Here is a 21,344-nt window from a genome sequence, read left to right as displayed (position 1 = left end):
TTTGAATTTTTACAAAAGCAAAATATAAAAAATAAGGAGATCATTGTGGTATGATTGCATGCCAAGAAATTTCCTCCGTTGAAATTTTGCAAACATCCCATAGAGCAAATTACACGGATGATTAATATTGACCATTTGGTACATGGCCGTGTTCTAAGCGACACGTACATGAATGTCATAAATTAATTTGTTGAATGAAATCAAATATTTATATAACTACTAATGAGTGCCGTAGGAGGTCCACCGGAGTTTTGAGCGAGGATTTCTTGGCATGCCACGAGACAACTATCATGGCCACCCAAGTTTAAATGTGGTGGATGCTGAGACTACTATAACATATGTGTTATAGTAGTCTCAGGTGGATGTAAGCAGAGACATATTATATGTCTCTGATGTAAGCAAGAATAGGCAACCGTTCGGCTTTCAACAATGAGAAAAACCCATACCGTAAAGTCGGCTATAAAAGCCCCCGACATGAAAAATATGAAACAACTCAATTGAGAAAATTAACTGCCTAATTTATAACAAAACAATTTACGAAAAACAAATATGACAGACAACCAGAGGCGGATTTAGGGGGAGGGCAGGCTGCCCGGGTCCCCCTTTTGTGGAAAAAATTTGATTGGTTATTTAGGGACCAATGAAGCGGCCCCCCTCTTATGGTAGTCAGTGCCCCCCCCCCCTTTTATGAACATTTCTAGATCCGCCACTGACAACCACCGAACTACAGGCTCCTGACTTGGAACAGGCACATAAAGAATGTGGCGGGGTTAAACATTTTGTGAGCGCTCAAACGGGACAGTAGTGTTACACCACAACATAAGAACAAACTATAAAAATATGTTGAAAATGGTTTAACTCATCAAATCGATTCAGAACAGAAAAAAACATCTAACAAAAAACACTGACCGGACGTGGTAGGGTATTTATACTTTCAAAACAACAAAAAAGGCACAAAGTACAGAGTACTCGCAGTTACTGACAGCTAGTTAAAAGCCAATAACAACCAAGAAAAGAAATCATGTACCTAAGACTAAGGTATCAATCAGTACACATCCAACATCCAATGGATTTAGTGTAAAGACGTCATTAACAGTCAGAGAAAAACATGACCTTGTGCAATGCCAAAATATAGTTACCGACAGATTGTAGTACCGTGAAAGTGTATATGTGTATAACAATACTATTTAGTATGGTTTTAATTTACTGATAACATCATGTACCTAAGACTAATTAAGGTAGCAATCAGTACACATCAAACATCCAATGGATTTAGTGTAAAGACGTCATTAACAGTCAGAGAAAAACATGACCTTGTGCAAAGCCAAAATATAGGTATCGACAGATTGTAGTACCGTGAAAGTGTATATGTGTATAACAATACTATTTAGTATGGTTTTAATTTACTGATAACAAAATCCATATGTATACCAATAAAAACAATATTCAAAGATCTAATTACAGTGTTGAATTGGTAACTTTTAGAAGCAGTTTATTTAAAGGATTGATAAGTTTACCCGGGTCGTATCTAAATGTCCGGGCTAAGTAAACAACATCACTATAAAATTTAGGATGTGCTATTCCGTCTGAAACAAGTTTTTACATGTACAGCCAAAGTTGCAAACCAAATCTGTGTGTCTATGGAAGAATTTAGTAAAGGTGTTAATGAATTTGTGGTAACGAAATCCCTGACTTAATAATTTACCAGTAATGCATATAGATTACGCTCATTGAAATCCAATTCAAAACGTCACTACAGACACGGACAAAGCGAACAAGTTGGGATATATAAACACCGTAAGACGGTGCCAAAGGAACATCAACGTCCAAAAAAGGAAAATTAACAATAGGGAAAGAAAAATCATCCATTTTGTCGTAAATTTTTGTGTAGAGTTTCGTGTGTAAAACTGAAATGTCTAAAATTAGGAAAGGACACTTACTGCTGTTAATATTTGATTTATTTAAGGTAAGTTTCTTTTGGTAAATTTCGGCAGTATATTTAGAGAATTCTTGATTATTTAACGAAAAAATATCATCAAGATAAAGGTAAGTGTTGTTGAATTTATCAATTAAATAGAATTTAGACGGGTCTTTACTGAGTTTGGCCATACACTGTGATTCATAACAATACAGGAACAAGTCTGCTATTAAAGGGGCACAATTGGTGCCCATATGAATACCTACAATATCGCGATAAACATTATTGCCGAAACGTACATAAATGTTGTCAAGGAGAAAATGTATGGCTTTAATCATCCCATCACACATCCAGTAAGTATATCTAGCATATTTACCTTTCTCATTTGAGAAAAAGGCCTCATATGAGTTGCAGCAAATAAATTTGCAATCAGATTGATCAAACGACCATTTAATTAAATTTGAAACTTTTGTTTGATACGATTGTGTGAAAGTATAGTATAAAGAATGGAAAAGTCAAACTGTCAACCAAATCAAAAGGACCATCAAAAGCACGTAATTTATATAAAACATCCAAAGATTTTTTTCCCACTCCAAAAATGGTTAATTCCACTATTTTCATATGTTTTATTACAAAAAATAATGATCAGTTCTTTGATAGTAGTTGAGGAACTCGTTAAAAGCACCGAATGATTAGTAGTAGAACACTTACTAGAGGCCGAGATGAACCGTTGTCGATATCTTATGGCTTTTTTGTGTAGTTTAGGTAACCAATACATAGTGGGGACCTTCCAATGTTAGAGGAGGCCTTAAGCTGAGCTGTGGTAGTGACATGATTATTTTCTATATGACTCTCTGTGGAGCGTACGTCCTTGAATGTAGTTGAATGTATAATTACATTCTTAGGGACTTCCGTGTAGTATTTACGTCATACCACCACCACATTGTTGGCTGCTTTGTCGGCCGGTACGAACACAACACGCTTTGCGAGTACTTGAATTAATCCTAGAAATGGGCGTATAACTTATTCTTTTATTTATTTCTAAATTATTTCGAAATGTGATATGCGAATATCAACAATATTCATACATTTATTCAAATAGAAATCAAGTGACTTTTTGTCAGATTTCTCCCGTTTACACCATTTTTTACAATAGGACGAAAAAGCATCTTTAATAACCTGACGGCGACACTCTTTCCAAATTATTTTCGACGGTGGACGATATTTTGGTCCTTTTTCAGAAAGTTTATAACCTCTCGGTCTTGAACGATGTTGAGGTCCCCTGTAATTACATGGTCATAGGGATCATATCTAAACTTCGATGTTTCACAGTCTTATGTCGAAGGAGCATTATTTTCTATACTGACGTCTGATGTAATTGACGTATAATTAAAAATTAAACTTCTTCTTGGTTTTTTATACAAATAGGAAATTATAGGTGGCTCTATGTTATCAAAATATGGAGGTATAAAGTTTTGATCGGTGGAGTTATTATAATGAAATTAATAAAATCAATACCTCTATTAATGTATTTAATTTTTATAAAATACGTTATATGATCTTCAGGTTTGTCAGTTTGAGGGAACAGTCTATGGTGACAAAAAGCTGTAATAATACGTGTACACTCATATTTTGGGCGAATAACGATATTGTACTAGACTCGTTATAAATATTATGTAATTTACAAATTGGCATTTGGTCCAGTTTTCATAATAATTGATGTCTACCATTGTTTTTAAGTATAGATAGTAAAATTAGAACAATGTTTATTTCGTTGATTGCGATCAATGCGATTGTCATGAGACCTGTGATTACGTTGTCTTTTATCAACATACTTATGATATCAATAGAGGAAGTTTTAGATATGCTCCTTTGGCCCATGATATTGTCATTTAGACCTAGGGGAGACGCTGTCTGTAGTAGTTTTATCCAAGGCAGGTCGCAAATTTAATTTACGAGAACTTTCAAATTGTTTATGTGATTGTCCTGATTGTTTATGGACGGTTTGAAGTGGTTGAAATTTTATAAATTTAATATTGTGTTTTTCTAAATGTTGGTAAATTAAACTTTTGAATTTCGTAGGTCTGCGGAAGCGGTATATACATGTTCTTATGTTCATTTGAAAAAATCACGACTTTTGGGTTTTTCAAGTAATGTCATCTGAAAAAACGAGAGAAAGTTCTTCCGTTCACTGATTACCGAACAGTATCTGAAGATAATCTGGAGCAGGTTTGTCATTTTCTGGCATTGCACGGGAATATTTGTGGATATCCACGTGCGTTTTTGTTGAATATTCTAGCTGCAGAGGCATTGCCTCTTTTATCACAATTGTGAAAGGTGCTAAATTTTGGAGGTGAATTAGGAATGCGGTTTTTCAAGCACGTGGATATTCAAAGTGTGGCGAGGTTTTTTTGTAATTGTCTGTTTCTTAACATCTTTATAATTATTAGTTAAGAAGATAAGTAAATAAAGCCGAAAGGCAAAGCTTTGAATTAGGATCACAATTACGCAATGAGTAGACAATGGGCAGTGCATTCGAAGAATCCTAATAAAAACTGTAGTAAACTGCCCGACGTTAAGACATGATTAAAACACAACAAACATATATCAAACATGCACAAGGCAAATACAGAAAATATAATTCTTAGTAACACCATAGAACAGTGCAAATATAATAAACTTGTAAATGTAAAGAAATGCAACAATTGTAGTAATAAAGACTCATGGTAGACAGCTCTCTCACAAGCAAAAAACCCTTAACTGTAAAATATAAGAGCAAACACCAAAAGCATGGGTACACATTCTATACAGCACCCACACAGCACGAGCAACAAACCCTACATGCTATCAATATAAAAATAAGGAGATGTGGTATGATTACAAAAGAGAAAACTACCCACCAGAGTTCAAATGAAGTAAATGTAAGCATGTTCTTATATTGTGCTGTTGCACCACTGTCCCATGCAATTTACGGAAGGGTTGGCCTCAAACAAACATGTTTAACCCCGCAACATTCTGTATGTGCCTGTCCAAAGTCATTAGCCTGTGATTTAGAGGTTGTTGTTTGTTGCTGTATATCATTTTTTTTTATTGTTTTGTACATAAACCAGGATGTTGGTTTTCTCGTTTGAATTGTTTTTATTTGTTATGTTATGCAGTATGGGTATTGCTAAAAGACCTCTTGATAGATATTGTCAAAAATATAAGCAGATATTTAGATGATTTGTTCTCTTTTTCCAGATTTTTCTAAATATACAAATGAATTTAATCCACCTGAACTCTTTCTAACTAAATCAAACATAAATATAGTAGTAGACTTTTACATGACATTCTCCATGCCAAAATTGAAATACCAAATGATAAACGGGACAACGTTTCCTTTCCTATTGTTATTTTTCCTTTCCTTGATGGTGATGATCTCGTGGTTACCTAGTGTATATTTTTTATTTGAATCAATTGGCGCAGTGAATTTTGACTTTCCATGAACGGAATAATTTCTGTACTAATATTTACAACAGGGATATAGATCTCATGAATTGTCAAACTTTTCTAAATTTTACCACAACTATAGAGATTTATTGTGGAAGTATGATTCAAATTGCAGAAATTTGATAAAAAGTACGTGATATTCTGCATTCATGTGTGCAGCTTTTACGTTCGTATGTTTTTTTAAAGCTAACAAATTAGTAATTGTCCTTCAAATCCGTGTCTCTTTGGCCTATAATACCGATTTTCGTGGTATATTGCTGTTTATAAACCTACCGTGATTAATGTCCAAAAGGGATTCATGTGATGGTACAATTTTTTTTTCTATCATTGTATATTTTTTTCGCATTTCTTATCTTTTTTTATTAAACAGCATTCAACTTTCAAACGCCCAGTATAATTGAGCGTGGTGCTTTTATATGGCGTACGAAAAATTCTAGGGCACAACTTTTGTTCAGCAACGTGCATGTAGATATTTTCTAGGAGTTGGCAAATATATATACGCACCAAATGCTGCGATAATGGGAGATATGGGTTGGATACTTTAGTTTCTCATGTTCCCGATACTCATATTTTGACTGAGTGTGGATTCGCATGGTGGATATTGTATGCATATGTACCATGAAACATTTATCCTGTCGACGCACCCGGTCTCGCTACTTTTGTTGTTCATGCAATTCCTTCAGTATTTGTATGTTACCTTGACTTGTATCTTTTTGGCAATTTATGATATTTTAACATAAGCAAACTATTGTTGCCTATAAATTTCATAACCAATGGAAGTTACTTTGAGATGTGTCTCCTGTGAGATACTGGTGTAGGCTGCCTAAATTATAAGTTACGACAGAATAAATAGTCATTTTTTTAGATATAAGCTGAGACCATGTGCCAGGAACAAAAGTCACCAGGAACACAAGTACCTGGCACATAGTCTCAGCGGTAAAGTGCCAAAAAAAAAGGATTTTTTTTTAAGTGAAGAAAAAGTTTGCTGAGTTTGATTTGAACCGGTTTTATGGTATACAGTGTAAATTACACATAGTTTCTGATTGTGATGTTTTGTAAAAAAAAATGCAGACACATATTGAAGGGAGAGGCGAAAGATACCAAAGGAATATTCAAACTCATAAGTCGAAAACAAACCGACAAATCCATGGCAAACAAACGAAAAAAAGACGAAAAGACAAACAACAGAACACAAAACACAACATAGAAAACTAAATACTGAGCTACACAAACCCAACCAACAAACTGGGGGTGATCTCAGGTGCTCCGTAAGGGTAAGCAGATCCTGTTCCACATGTGGCACCCTTCGTGTAGCTCTTGTAAGTACAAACCCGAAGTCTAATTCGGAAGGTCACATTCGAGAAAAGAGAACGGGATTGTGGATACAAAAATTGGAACATATCCGTCGTCATCTGTGGAACAAATATTCCATAACGGTCAACCAACTCATGATGGCGTCCGTAAAATTTTCGAAGGGGTTATTTCAACTCCACCACTCGGAACTCTTGGTTTAATAACTTCCTTGTAACAGCAACTCTCTATCAAGGAGATCATGATCGGAAAGGCAAGCTCTAGAATATCGTATCAACTGGGAGATATATACCTCATATGCAGGTGCTGCTGGAATGTTGCTACATAGAAATTGAAAGTTCACAATTGGGAAGCTGAAATCATATCTTTTGACGTAAAGTTATGTTCTCACCGACCCTTATTGTCAATATATACATGTAAGTCAAGATATTAGGCAGACTTAACTGTATCTGTTGTATATCCTTTATTTCAACTTCGATTGGATTGATGCGTTTAACATAGTCACCAAACTTTGAACTATGGAACGTAAAGTTAAATGATAATGCTAGCTTCTTTTCATTCCTCCTAAGAAGCTCCTGCACGAATAAAGAAACAAGTCGGCAAGGAGAGGAGCACAATTGGTTCCCATGGAAATGCCGATTGTTTTTTTAAAAACAAGCCCTCCAAACGAACAAATATGTTATCAATTAAGAAATTAAGCATCTAGGTAATGTCATTTTCAGAGTTTTTTTTGTTTTTTTAATCAGAGTGATTTTTTTTTATTAAGCATGATTTATCCGTAGAAATTGACTCTTGAGATCGAAAAACTAGTGTCAACAAAACTTCTTCCAATTCTTTTAGAGGAAAAAATAAAATGCGTACATATTGTTTGTTCAAATATAAATTTAAGACAGAGCATTTGTATTTATTGTAAAATTATGAGGCCATTTTGTCATCGCAGTGCAAGCCACAGTCGATTCAAAACCAGTCGGTTTGAAAGTCTTAATAGACGAAAGGGAAAGTGTTTATATTGTAATGTAGAAGATGTGTCCATGTACATTTAAAATGTCTGTTTCATCAGAATTTAAAAAAAATCCTGTTTAAAAAGGTGTTTTAACCAGATTTTCTGAACAGTGTAATAATTGGCAAAAATTCACAATTTTTGGTTTATTTTCTGTTTGTCAAAATCACAGTGGTCAAAATGCATGACAGTAGTGAGGTTTGTGCCAGATCCTGCTACTGGTATCGTATTTGAAAAAAAAAGAAGATTAAAGTGTTATATTGTATATAGACCTGTGACTTTTTTCGTCTTCCATAACTCTTTTATTGAGAGGCTTTTGTATTTTATTACATAGTGTTAGAAGTCCATTACTAGTATAAATGGACTTCTGATAATGTATATATTTTTTACATCGGATGACCGTAAGGGCATTCCGGTGTATTGTTGCCACAGACATTTCTACCCAGTCGTTTTTGACTGATAACCGAACGCAAAATAACATTCCTTATCGCTTGTTATATATCAATTTCATCAATAAATATTCATGAAAATATTTTTTAAGAACATAGATAAATGATATGAAAATGTTTTGTCTTGAGAAATATATATATCAACTGAGACTACTATAACACATATAGACTATTATTAGTAATGTATACTATGTATAGTGTATGTGTTATAGTAGTCTCAGATATCAATAACAAATCAAGAATACCGAAAATTTGTGTTAAAACATGCGGAAGAATATCTCAAGTACGTTTTGCGGGAAAATATGAATGCCTACTCAAATCCAATCTATTAGAAAACTCGAATTATTACAGAAGAGTGTCCACCATGCACTTGCACTGCACTATTATTACAATAGTAGAAAAGTAGAATAGAAAGATATACAAATGGATGAAAATTATATATACATGTAGCTGTTATATACAAATATTAATATAATATATAACAACAAACCAGAGTCATGATACTGATGACAAATGATTATATCACTACAATATAATAGTTATTATTACGGTGAGGTTGACTGATTCCCTGTCATTTCATTCATCATCCACGCCCGAACTTGTCTCAGAAAAAAATATATCTATGAACCTTAACCTCACTTTCAGGTATAGAGATTTGATTTTTTTTCTGAGACAAGTGCTTGTGACCATCCACAAGAACTTGCGGTCATCCGATGTTCAGTACTTCAGTACTTTGATATTACACTAATAAAAGGTACATCGAGAAGTTCAGTAAAAAAATCATGAAAATGTTGAATGTCTTGAAATGACTACTCTCATTCGCTTATCACTGGGAATATGATCTATTATGTTAACTAATAGTTTTAGTTTTTCATCATTCAAAGGACATACTGATATAGCTATATCATGTATGCCAACTACCAGCTGTCAGTTGACAATATTACAGGACACTGAATCAAATATAGTTTCTGGCTATGTGATCCAGTTGCATATTTGGCTACCAGAGTATTTCAATTTGGTTAGAAGGGGACAAGTTTTTTTTTTTTGTTTTAATGCGATAAGAACCACGATTTTATCAAAAACGCGAACCATATCTCGTAATCAGTTTTTTTACGACGAGAAAACTGCAGTTGAGGTAAAATATTTTTTCTATATTTTCAAATAATATGGACACAAATCAAGTCAATTTATAGAATAATGGACCTTCTTACTGACAGAGACATATGTCTCTGATTCTGATAATGCGAAAATATCTTTATAAACTTGTAAAAAAAATATTTTTCTCCAAACATTTTTTTTTATAGCACTCTTTTATCACGGTGTCTTTTCTCCTTCATTTATTAACGGTTGGTGTGTAATGATATTTTTCTAATTTGTTGATTCTATCCCGACTCTTAATTACATAATTCGTGACTCATTAACAAAGATTTTTATTAAAAACAATAAACAGTAGGCAAGTGGCTATTATTCACAATCAAGGTCACTCCTTTCCTTTTATGGAATGCCTCTTGTTTCAAGGGCTCAAATTACGGAAATGAATTTAAATCATTGAATACATGTCAAATTGTAGAGAAAATAAAGAAACCGCTTTATAAAGTATATATTCGTAGCTTAAATGTGAAAAGCACATTTAAAGGAAAAGTTAACGGGATTTTTCCACTGAAAGGAATACGAAACTACCGTAAAAATTTACGACTGACTTCCGGAAACAACTTCGGAGCAGAACAGATTTGTCATCGATATCGGACCAAGATTTGTTGATCATTTAGGCAAAAGAAGAAGCAGCATTTACAAGTGAAACAGGCAAAATGCCGGTGTTTCACACAAAGACAATAGAAAGTATTCTTGAACCAGTTGCACAACAGGTAATTACAAGAAAATTTACCGGCTAAAATCTGAGGCGTCTGTATCTTGTTGCAGACGCAAAATTTGAGACATCAGGGGCGTGTTTTATTGGTCTCTTCGGTACATCTCCAGAATGTCTTCTGGTGAAGCGTCCAAAAAAATGAATCTGGACCTCTTCTGGAGATATTCTATGGAAGATCAATAAAATAAAAATGCAATTTGCCGCCGAATATAGCAGGTTTTTGTTATGTTGGATGACATAAATTAAGTTTACGATTTTTTTTAGAAAATTAAGATACGTCCATGCAGTAGACATGACTGTAAAAGTGTTCTCTGTTCGTTACAATTTTCTTTATGCTTTCCTTTAACTCAATTTTGCTGAACAAATCAGGCTTAACCCCCACTATTAGATTTTTAAGAATAATCTTAAACTGCACAAGAGTTCTTCAATGTTTGTCTGGAATATGACTGATGAAAAAGGAAATCTTAGTCTTTCCATTTTTGTTTTTAAAGTAACCGAACTGGATTAACAAGATATCAGTTGGTTGTGTACTGATTGATACTTAAGTCTGGGAGAACAAGATTTATTTCAGTACTAGTTGCAACTAGCTTTGAACGAACTTCTAGTAATTGCAAATACTCTTAGTTCGATGCTTTGAGTCTATTGTCTTAATGTTAGTTGTCCGGTTTCTTTTGTGTGTCTCGTACCGATCTTTTGAGTTAATCTAATTGCAACAGATTTGCGCAGGTTGTTCTTATATTGTACTGCTACACTACTGTTTCAGCTTCGGGGAGGATTGAGCGCTCACAAACAAGTTGTTGTACAGTTACATAACTGTCCCAGGTAGGGGATGGTTGGGATCCCGCTAACATGTTTAACCCCGCCACATTCTGTATGTATGTGCCTGTCCCAAGTCAGGAGCCTGTAAGTCAGTGGTTGTCGTTCGTTGCTGTGTTACTTATTTGTTTTTCGTTCACTTTATTTTGTATATTAGTTAGGCCGTTAGTTTTTACCATTGAATTGTTTTACATTTGTGATTTCGGGGCTTTTTATAGCTCACTATGTGCCAGTATGGGCTTTGCTTATTGTTGAAAGCCGTATTGTGACATATGGCTGTTAATTTCTGTATCATTTGGTCTCTTGTGAAGAGTTGTCTCATTGTCAATCATACCACATCTTCGTTTTTATATAAACCCCTGCCATATTCTTTATGAACCTGTCCCAAGTCAGGAGCCTGTAGTTTAGTGGTTGTCGTTGGTTCGTGTCTCAACTCAAATTTGATATTTTGTAAATTGTTTTGTTTTGTATAATTAGGCCGTTAGTTTTATCGTTTGAATTGTTTCACACTTTTAATGGCCTTTTATAAACGGCTTTACAGTATCGGGTTTTGTCATTGTTGAAGGCCTCAAGGTTGCCTATAATTGCTTACATCCACTTCATATTAGGATAGTTGCCTCATTAGCAATCATATCACATCTCTTCGTTTTTATATAATTTACCCGACATTTTATCTCGTGTTTTCCAGAACATGCATGAAATATTTGTCATTGGGCGTTAAAAATTAGCATTATCAATTTAAACTTGTGTTTAATAAGAGAAAACCATCTGATATTTATTTATTTGTTGGGATGGGGAACAGGAGGATTTCGTATATGACTGATATGGTTGCCTGGTAAGTGCTAAAAAATAGGTATGATAAGCGACAAATTAAAATGAATAATAATGCCCTCTTTCCTTCTTCATTAATCCCTCATCTATTGATTTAAACAGGCTGACTACTAGCCCAATCATGAGTGTTGAAAGTAGCGTAAAACACCAATCAAAATCCCTTCCCTAAAATTTCAACGAATAGTTGTCCCTTAACTGTTATTGTCCGTGTAGTTCTTATATTCATCCAGCTTATCGTCCTACAGAGATGTCCTACTAAGGTTGTCATACCATAAAAACGTTTATAACACAGCTCACATTCTAATATATATTCATTCATGAATTTATTAATGTCATTTAGACTAAACGACGCCATGATGTTTTGTGCCTCTGCCGTCTAAACCACCTATTTAAAAAGAAGAGGTGGAAGAGAGCCAGAAGATCTTCCTAATTCAAAAAAATAGAAATGGACCTCTTCTGGCTCACTACCGAAGAACAAAAAAACACGCCCCAGCTACCGGGTTCTCGAGAAGATTTCAATTGGGACTTCTGTTTTATCACGAGTATATACGTGTATACAAGTACTGACGTAATCGAAGTTCTCGATTTTAAACCTTAAAGTAGATGGGATTTTTTTTTGAAATAGAAAGTAACAAAACAAAAAAAATAATCCCAAGCATCCCCTTCCTTCGACCATTTTCTAATATTTGCTTCCTCATGACAAGATGCATGCAATATTGAGATATAAGAAAATCAAATTAAAGAAAAATTTAAATTGGCTGGTTAGTTTCATAGGTCTTCATTTACTTTAGGGGACCCAACCCATACATGCCATATATATAGGATCATATAGCATGTATAGACAATATTGAGTTTTTTGTCGAGCCTGCGAAATTTATTTGGCGAAAGCGAGACATAGCGATCTTAAATTTTGTCGGCGGTGTCAACATTTAGGTTAGGTCTGTGGTTAAAGATTTTTTGGACATCAATTACTTTGTCAAACCTACATGGAATTAGATGAAATTTGGTCAGAAGCTTGTTTATGACGAAAATACAGAATCCAGAGCAAAATTTTAAAAATATTTAATCTCATTTTTCCGTATTTTACTGATAAATGGACTTACAGTTAACATTCATATTCAGTCTATGGTTAAAGTTTTTCAGTCATCAATAACTTTGTCAAACCTTCATGGAATTTGATGAAATTTGGACAAAAGATTGTTTATGACCAAAATACAGTCATGACAGTATCCAGAGCAAAATTTTGAAAATATTTATTTTCATTTTTCTGTATTTTACTGATAAATGGACTTAGTTTTTTTCACACTTAACATTCAGATTCAGTCTGAGGTTAAACCGTTAAAGTTTTACAGTCCAATAACTTTGTCAAATCTTCATGGAATTTGATGAAATTTGGACAGAAGCTTGTTTATCTTTATGACCAAAATACAGTATCCAGAGCAAAATTTTGAAAAAAATTTATTTTCAATTTTCCGTATTTTACTGATAAATGGACTTAGTTTTTTTACATTTAACAAATAGATCTATACAGTCTGGGGTTAAAGTTTGTTACACATCAAATACTTTGTCCAACCTTCATAGAATTTTATGAAACTTTTTTTTGATTAAGAAATAATGTCTGAAGCACACTTTTGAAAATATATTTTCATTTTTAGTATTTTTCTGATAGATCGACTTTTTTTACAGTTTACATTTACTGACAGTCTGGGATTAAATTTTTTTTACATGATAAGATTGTTATATTTAACCTTCATGGATTGTTATGAAACTTGGACAGACCAAGAAATCGCAGTTCTTACTGTATACTTTGTAATTCTTGAGAGATAGGTTAGGGAGCTGCCATTTGATTTTTATGGGGGGGGGGGGGGCTAGGATGAAAAATTTTGTCCTGCATTTTTTTTTAGTTGTAATCTCTGTCCTGCCTTTTTATTTTTCACTCCATTTGGTCCTGCCTTTTTTTTTTTTTAGTTTATCCTGACATTTTTTTACATAAATTGTCATCCTGCCTTTTTTTTTTACTAAAAACTATCCTGCCTATTTTTTTCAAATTTCATCCTAGCCCCCCCCATAAAAATCAAATGGTAGCTCCCTTACGAATTTCACTATATATTCTAAATTGTACAAATTTCTAACAGAGATTAGAAGAGCTTTTCTTAATCCTTACTACATGTATTACAAGTAAGCCAAGTAAATGTTTTGAAATTCAGCAGTTTATTTTTTTTCAAAAAATATTCGGGTATGTATATTTTCGAACATCCTTGCACTTTAAATTTCTAGGAGGTGAGATTCTCTGGGTTTTACCTCAAACTCTATGGGAATTCACAATTTTTTACTCCAATTTAAAACAAAACTGAAAATGGTAAAAGGTGTCACAAAGATATTTTAAACACATGTCTAATATGATCAGGAGATTTGCAAAATTGATCTCAAATTAAATTTTAGTGATTCAACAAAAAATAAATTGATTTTTAAATTTGTATTATTACATATGGTAAAACCCTAGTATTTGTCTCCGCTTCAACTCCAATATTTAAATAGATAATCTAATTATCTGATTGGTCAATCTTCAGCTGTGATGCAGGCATGAAATTATGTATTCAAAAATTTGTGTGAATTAATCCGAATTATCAATACAGAAGTATGTTCTCCAGGTTGATCATCAATATCTCATCTTTTTATGTTTGTTTTGTACAAACTTGTCATGCGCCAAATCTGTGTTATTATATGTAACAATATCTTTCTTTGAACCATTAAGGATGTACACCTCTGAGGAGCCAAAAATTTCTAGAATTAAACTTTTTTTCTTTACCTGATTTTTGGGTTTATATGACTAAGAAAGTAATTGATGAAAAAAAAAATCATATGGTGGTGCACTTCTTTATTTGCTACTGCCATTTAAAAGTACCCCATTTATAATGATTTTCCAATTTTTCATCAATGTTTACCCATTTTTGGGCTATTATCACAGTTCCACAATTAAACTTTTTTTCATACTTTCACTAAAGATGAAGTGGACCAATCTGAATAAATTTAACTTAAAGAAACTATAGGTTGGTGTTAATATTAGAAAGTTTTCAGGGGTTCAAATTTACTCTAGGCAATGGAAGGTCCAGGACCTTTGACCAAAAATACTTAAAGGTCCTCCTTTATTCTTAGAAGGGGTTCAAATTTACTTTAGGCAATGGAAGGTCCAGGACCTTTTACCAAAAATACTTAAAAGGTCCTTCTTTATTCTTAGAAGGTCCAATTTTTATTAAAAATTCAATTTATAAAAACAGAAAACGCTTACCATTCCAAAGCACTCATCATATCTTACTATATAAACTTCATTTTTTTCTGAATTTCTTAAATAAATTCAGTCAGAAAAAGGCTTCCCCTTTTCCCCAACACTACTTTTTACCTTTTTATTTGTTTTGGTTGCAATTGCTGCTTAAGTACACACTGGCCTAACTTTGTGTCAGATAACAGCTCAACTTCGTTTTCAAAATATAATTGGGGTCAGTTCCTTTTAACCACTTTTTTGGTAAGATATATAGATGCTGGGTGGTAATTTTTCATCATGATTTTTATGGGGTCTAGTTTTAAGTTTTTTTTGTCCAAACGAACCAGGGCACTTTCCCTTTCACTGTGTGTGGGGAAAAAAAATACGTTCTTGTTTTTCCCTGTCATATTTTTGGTCTTTAGTCAGATTCTGTCTTTCGGGCTGCGTTAAGACGTTTCAATCACCCCCACTGTATCCCCTGCTTCATTAGGTTTTTTTTTTGAAGAAATCACCTCAAACCCAAACAGACCCATACCGTTTACTAGTTATGTTTTAAAATTATGTTCTCGAGATTCCTGGTATCTTGTACGACGACAGGTCACATGACTACATTTCAAATCAATTGTGAAGAATTTAAGCAAACACATAAGTTTCCTTTCAGTAAAGCTGCATATCTTAAGATTATTTTTATATAAGATTTTTATAGTTTTTATTCAAAATGCTTTTGTAACTTTTTTAAACTGCAAAAATACGAAAGTCCATCGGGTGTAACTAACTACCGGTGGGAAGGTCCGAACCCATAAATGGAAGGTCACGGACCTCGGACCACCACTTATTTGAACCCCTGGTTTTATAAAATTTTGTTGCTTTTTCGTGTAAAATTGACCATGCTGTCAATTTTGTAAATTTGGGATTTTTCTCTTTTTTTTAGAACAAAAAGCATATTATTTCAATTTCTTTGTTATAATTAATTGAAAAAAAACGTATCTTGGAATTTTGAAAAGAAAAATTTGATATGGGATGTACATATTTTTGGTAAAATTATTTCTTTGTACCTCTTACCCATTTTCTCAACATTTTGGATGATGACACTGACTGGATTGGTTATAAAATTTTTAAATTTTATTACTTTAATACTACTTATTGTAAGTACACAATTTTTTCACAGAGTTTAGTTTGATTATAATATTTTTTAAATTCATTAATGTTTTCCACTTGTATAACATGTTTTGGAAATAATTCCTGAACCAGATTTCAAAGAGACTAAAACATCAGAAGAATACATCCTTAAGTTGGTTTTATAAGAAAGAAAGAATCTTGAATCTTGACATAATAACATAATCATAGTGACATGGGAAATGTATTGGAAAGTGCATGAATTTGAAAGTTGTTAATAAATATGGCTCTAGCCTTTAACACTAGTGAATGAAGACCCTTGACGTATGCCACACGATTATGATTATTGGTTTTTCAGGTTATGATTGAAAATAATTTTTGGTGTTGTTTTCGGCTGTGATTAATTTTCGACCCACAGACAGCATGGACAGGCATCAACAGGACTTCTAAATATTATCTTTCAATAAGTGGCAAATGATAATTGTTAAAGTGATCAAAATACATTAACTTTAAGTATAAGATATTTAGTTTTAAAGAATTTTTATTTTCAAGTCTGTATTTTAGACATGTTAATCTGTTGTGTCTTGACCTAAGGGCAAAGGATGCATGTTAACAATGGTTAAGGCTAATTCTGAGCATCAACAAAAATAATTTTCATGTTTAGTTCAGAGCAGTTTCAATGGTATCTGGGATTTACCTACTTCTGCTGTAAGTTTCTGAGGATTTCCAAATCTGTTGAGGTACTTCTGTGCTCCGAAAGATGTACAAGAAGCAGCGTAAAGTATAAGGTATTAGACCTAAGAGTGAGTTACTCTATTAGGCTACTTAAATTTTGATTCAGAACTATAGCAGAGATATGTTAACTTATTGTCTTCACACCTTGAATCTGTAGTGTTTAAAGTAGTGTGTATGTTTGTCTGTATATTTTTGTTATCATGATTGTGCAGTTGGGTGTATGAATGCGTAATTATGTTTCTCAAGTTTTATATGGTCCTGTTAATGAAGAATTTGTGTTATTGCAGTGTACACTGTGAAAGAGAGGAGGATTTTTCATCCAAAATAAGCATCAGATGCAAATAATTACCTGGTACATGCCAAAGTTAATTTGCCCTACTGTTAACTCAAAGACCATTTCTTTTATACCCTTCACAGTTCACAACACATGATTACTGATAATTGGACTTAATTTTTTAGTTTTTTTTGCTGTAAAAATATAGATTAAGACTTAGTTTAAACATGTTAAATATTGTAGACGTCAATATCTGTGTCAAACTTTCATGAACTTGGACAGAAGTTTCTTCATCATCAAGAACTAGCATTAGAAGAACAAAATTAGAATCTTATTTATTTATTTCGTATTTTACTGATAAATGAACTTAACTTTTGGCAGTAAACAATGCACTTTTAATCATGACAGCAGAAATAGTAGATGAGACACAGGGTTTTATAGAACCCTTTACACATTTTTAATTTCATAAGGTCAAGCTTAGAAATTCTCAATTTAAACTTTTCAACTATCTGTATATGGGTTTGCTTTTTTTCATTCAGTGCCCCTCCCCCCCCCCCTTATATATTATATAAAAGGTAATTGATAAATCATTGACTACAGCCCTTCATGGAGTGTTACTGCGTGAATTAGGTTAGGATGATGTTTGTACTGTTAAATAACCACTGACATTTGATCCCTGTATTATTTTATTTATTATTTACAAAATAACAGATTAGAATTTTGTATAATCAAACAACCCAGTCATTAAAAAGATTTCTTATTGTCAATTTCAAAGGAAGTTTAAAAGATTAGGAACTTTCTACTCTTAAAGAATTTAAATTTATTGATGTGTTAAATATTAATTCAGGATGCGTAATGATCAAATAATTGTTGGTTTTAAACATATGTTTTTCACACCTTATATTTTCTATTAGTGAAAGTTAGGAATTAATCTTTGTAATAGTCGTACACATTTGTAACATTCTAGGTCAGTCAGAAATAATGATTTGGGAATTAGGCCTGAGGCTATTATCCAGACTTGTTTATTATTTTGAATAAGTTTATCGTACTTGTTAAACTTGTGAAATACCCCAACAGAGATTTTTTCACCAAATCTGTGGGATATTTTCTTTATGAATATGAAATTTGGTTTTTTTATATATTCATAGATACATTTGTAGTACATTGATCCAAAATAAATGTTCCTTGTACATGTTGTAGGGACTATTATACTAGTATAATATTCCCAGTTTGTAGGTTGAAATTAGAAGAAGTTAAATGGCTACTGATGTAGTAGTTTTAAGATTTTTTTTTGACAACTGCTTACTCAAGCTTAACCAACCTTTTTATTTAGCTAAATAAAGCTTTACTCAGTTCTTAAATGTCATAGAAATTTTTTTGTATGTGTTTGTGTATATCATGTAGATCTATGCATAAAGTCATTAAATTGAATAGGCTAGGACCAATACAGATAACATTTATTTATGTACATTGTATTATTCCCAGGACTAAGGTAGAAAACATTTTTTAAATGCTGTGTAGAGATATATATGTTTTCTTTCTTTTGTACTATGAATAAAACGAGATTTAGTTTAAAAATCAAATAGTAAGATTTGAATTAAAAATATATAAATTAAGAGCTCCAAATAAACTACATTGTACTGTAAATTCAGAAATTATTGCGAGGTTTTTATTAATGTGAATAATGCGACTGGGTGAGTATCCCAATAATAAGAACTCGCAATCTGATAACTGAAACATAGATCTGTATGCAGATTTTTTGGAAATCGCAATAATTGATCTCGCATTTTTGTCAATTCTTGAAAAATCGCAATAATAAATGCATGCAATAATTTCTGAATTTACAGTAATAAATGTTTATTTATCCACTTGATTCTTGATTGAATGAAAATATTACATTAATTATTAAATATTTCCATGCCAGGATTTTTCATGTATAAAAGGAACATTGTTTCTTTTGCTGACTGTTAAATAAAGCAACAAAATGTTCTTTTTCTTTTTAGCAAATAAGAATTTTTTTTTTCTCTACTATTCATGCTAAAAAATTTGGTTTTAAAGATAAATATTTGAGAAGGAAACACTCAGGAAGTCTACCCTAAACATGTTAAAAGACCACTATATAACATATTTTTGTGGTATGGCTGTATTAAGTGCATCCTATTCATAATTAGTCAGTAAGCAAAAGGGAAATTAATAATATCCTTGTAGCTTAAAACTTATTTCTTGATTTTTTGTGTGCATTTTAACCTGTTATGAACAGCTGGATACATTTTCACTAATCAAACATACATTTAATTGTATTATGTGATTTAAATTTAAAATAAAAAATAACTGTCTCTATATAAAAAATAAAGATATATGGTATGGTTGCTAAGGCCCCCAAAAAATATATGTTTGTTTACGGTTACCCTACGGACCCTAATTTGAGCGCCCACCCTAAGTCATTTTATTTCTGTGGTAAAGAGAAAAATGAATTCATGTAAAAAGCAAAGTTAGAGTTGCCAATAAATTTAATCAATTGCCTAATACATCCCAATTTTCACAATCATGAATATGTCATTATATGACAGCAATTTCAAGGAAACTTGCAACTCGTGTAATTAAGTACATGTAAACACTTTGCCACAATTTTTTCCAACCAATAAACAAGGGAAATAATCCAATCATTCAAAATACGGGTACTCTCGACCCATGGACAACTCGGACCACAGCAATATGGATCACAGGAATCAAAATCATGTTGCTAAAATAAAAATGAAAACAAAAAATGAAATGGAAATACCGACCTACCTGTCCTATTTTTTTTAGCTCACCTTTCCTAAAAGGAAATGTGAGCTTTTGCCATCACTTGGCGTCCGTCGTTGTTGGTCGTCCGTCGTCCGTCCGGTGTAAACTATTTCAAAGGTCTTTACCTCTGAATCTACTGAACCAATTCCAACCTATCTTAAGCTGAATGTTCCTTAGAATAAAATGTGTGTTTTATTTTCTGTTTCATCAAAAAACATGGCTGCCATGGCTAAAAATAGAACATAGAGGGTAAAATGCAGTTTTTGGCTTATATCTCAAAAACTAAAGCATTTGGAGCAAATCTAACAGGGGTAAACATGTACATTAGGTCAAGTTCTATCAGCCCTGAAATTTTCAGATGAATCTAACAACCCATTGTTAGTTTCTGCCACTAAATTGGTAATTTTAAGGAGTTATTGCCCTTTAAAGACAATTTTACACAATATTTGGTTTCCGGACAATTTCTTTAGTATATGTAAATAGAAATCTATGAAATTTAAACACAAGGTTTATAACCACAAAAGGAAGGTAGGGATTGATTTTGGGGGTTATCGTCCTAACAGTTAAGGAATTAGGGGCCAAAAAGGGGCCCAAATAAGCATTTTACTAGTTTCCAGACAATAACTTGTGGAAAGGTGTATGGATCTCTCTGAAATTAGACAACAAGTTTCCATACCACAAAGGGATGGTTAGGATTGGCTTTGGGGGGTTATGGCTCAAACCGTTTAGGAATAAGGGGCAAAAAAGGGAGAAAAAACCAGGGTTTCTTGATTAATAGACAATTACTTAAAAGTACAATGTTATGTTTGGATTACCTCCCTTACACTGCTTTTAAATTATGTATAAAGAAATGTTGTATTGTCCTGAGGTGATTAGCTGTCAATTTATTTTTTAGAAGTTACTATTAAAAATGCTGATTAAGGAATATTAATTTTAACCATGATTATGTATGTCATTTTTTATTTTAAGACTTTTATGATGTATTTAAATGAGTAATTATGGTTGCAAACTCCATTGGAAATTTGAATTGAGATTATGACCATATCTTGAGGGAAAGATTTTTTTTTAAAATAAAGGGGGGGGGGGGGGGGTAGAAAAGAAATTGTGGAAGGGGGACAATCATATAACCAATTCTAAGTTCTTTGACTACAGTTATTCTGTGTCAGAAACCTATTATGTGTCAAATATCAGTGATATTGTTTGCTTCAAATTACAGCTGAAATTCGGCTTTTTCCCCTAGAGAAAATTCCCAATTACTAAAAAAAATGGCTTAAAATTCCTCCCAAAATGTTTTCCAATTTCCCCAAACAGTCATGGCATTGGTAGTAATAATGTTTGTAAATATCGTATTCATGTATTTAGAAATTAGAAAGCACTTTTGAGATCCAGTTTTCTGATCAGAATCATCATGGTCTTTGTAACACATGTGGTTTTCAATGCATTAAGTACCATCATTGCTTCTGTTTCTTTCCCCTCTCCGAAAAGTACC

General features: G+C 32.8%; 1 protein-coding gene across 3 annotated transcripts in view; it reads left to right on the top strand.

The window, feature by feature from the left end:
• The first annotated feature begins 9,733 nt into the window (after positions 1 to 9,733).
• The window catches only part of LOC127705859 (vinculin-like), a 68,903-nt gene continuing 57,292 nt past the window's right edge, over positions 9,734 to 21,344 (top strand). Inside the window, exon 1 of one of the 3 annotated variants that reach the window (XM_052210208.1) lies at positions 9,734 to 10,032. In XM_052210208.1, coding sequence (XP_052066168.1) covers positions 9,976 to 10,032 — 57 coding nt within the window. In that variant the 5' untranslated portion in view covers positions 9,734 to 9,975. The remainder of the gene's footprint in view (positions 10,033 to 21,344) is intronic. The other 2 variants (XM_052210209.1, XM_052210210.1) reach the window with 2 other exon arrangements.

Source organism: Mytilus californianus, unplaced genomic scaffold (genome assembly GCF_021869535.1).
Source record: "Mytilus californianus isolate M0D057914Y unplaced genomic scaffold, xbMytCali1.0.p SCAF_6, whole genome shotgun sequence".
NCBI classification, from domain to species: Eukaryota; Metazoa; Mollusca; class Bivalvia; order Mytilida; family Mytilidae; genus Mytilus; species Mytilus californianus.
This window is presented reverse-complemented; position numbering and strand designations above follow the sequence as displayed.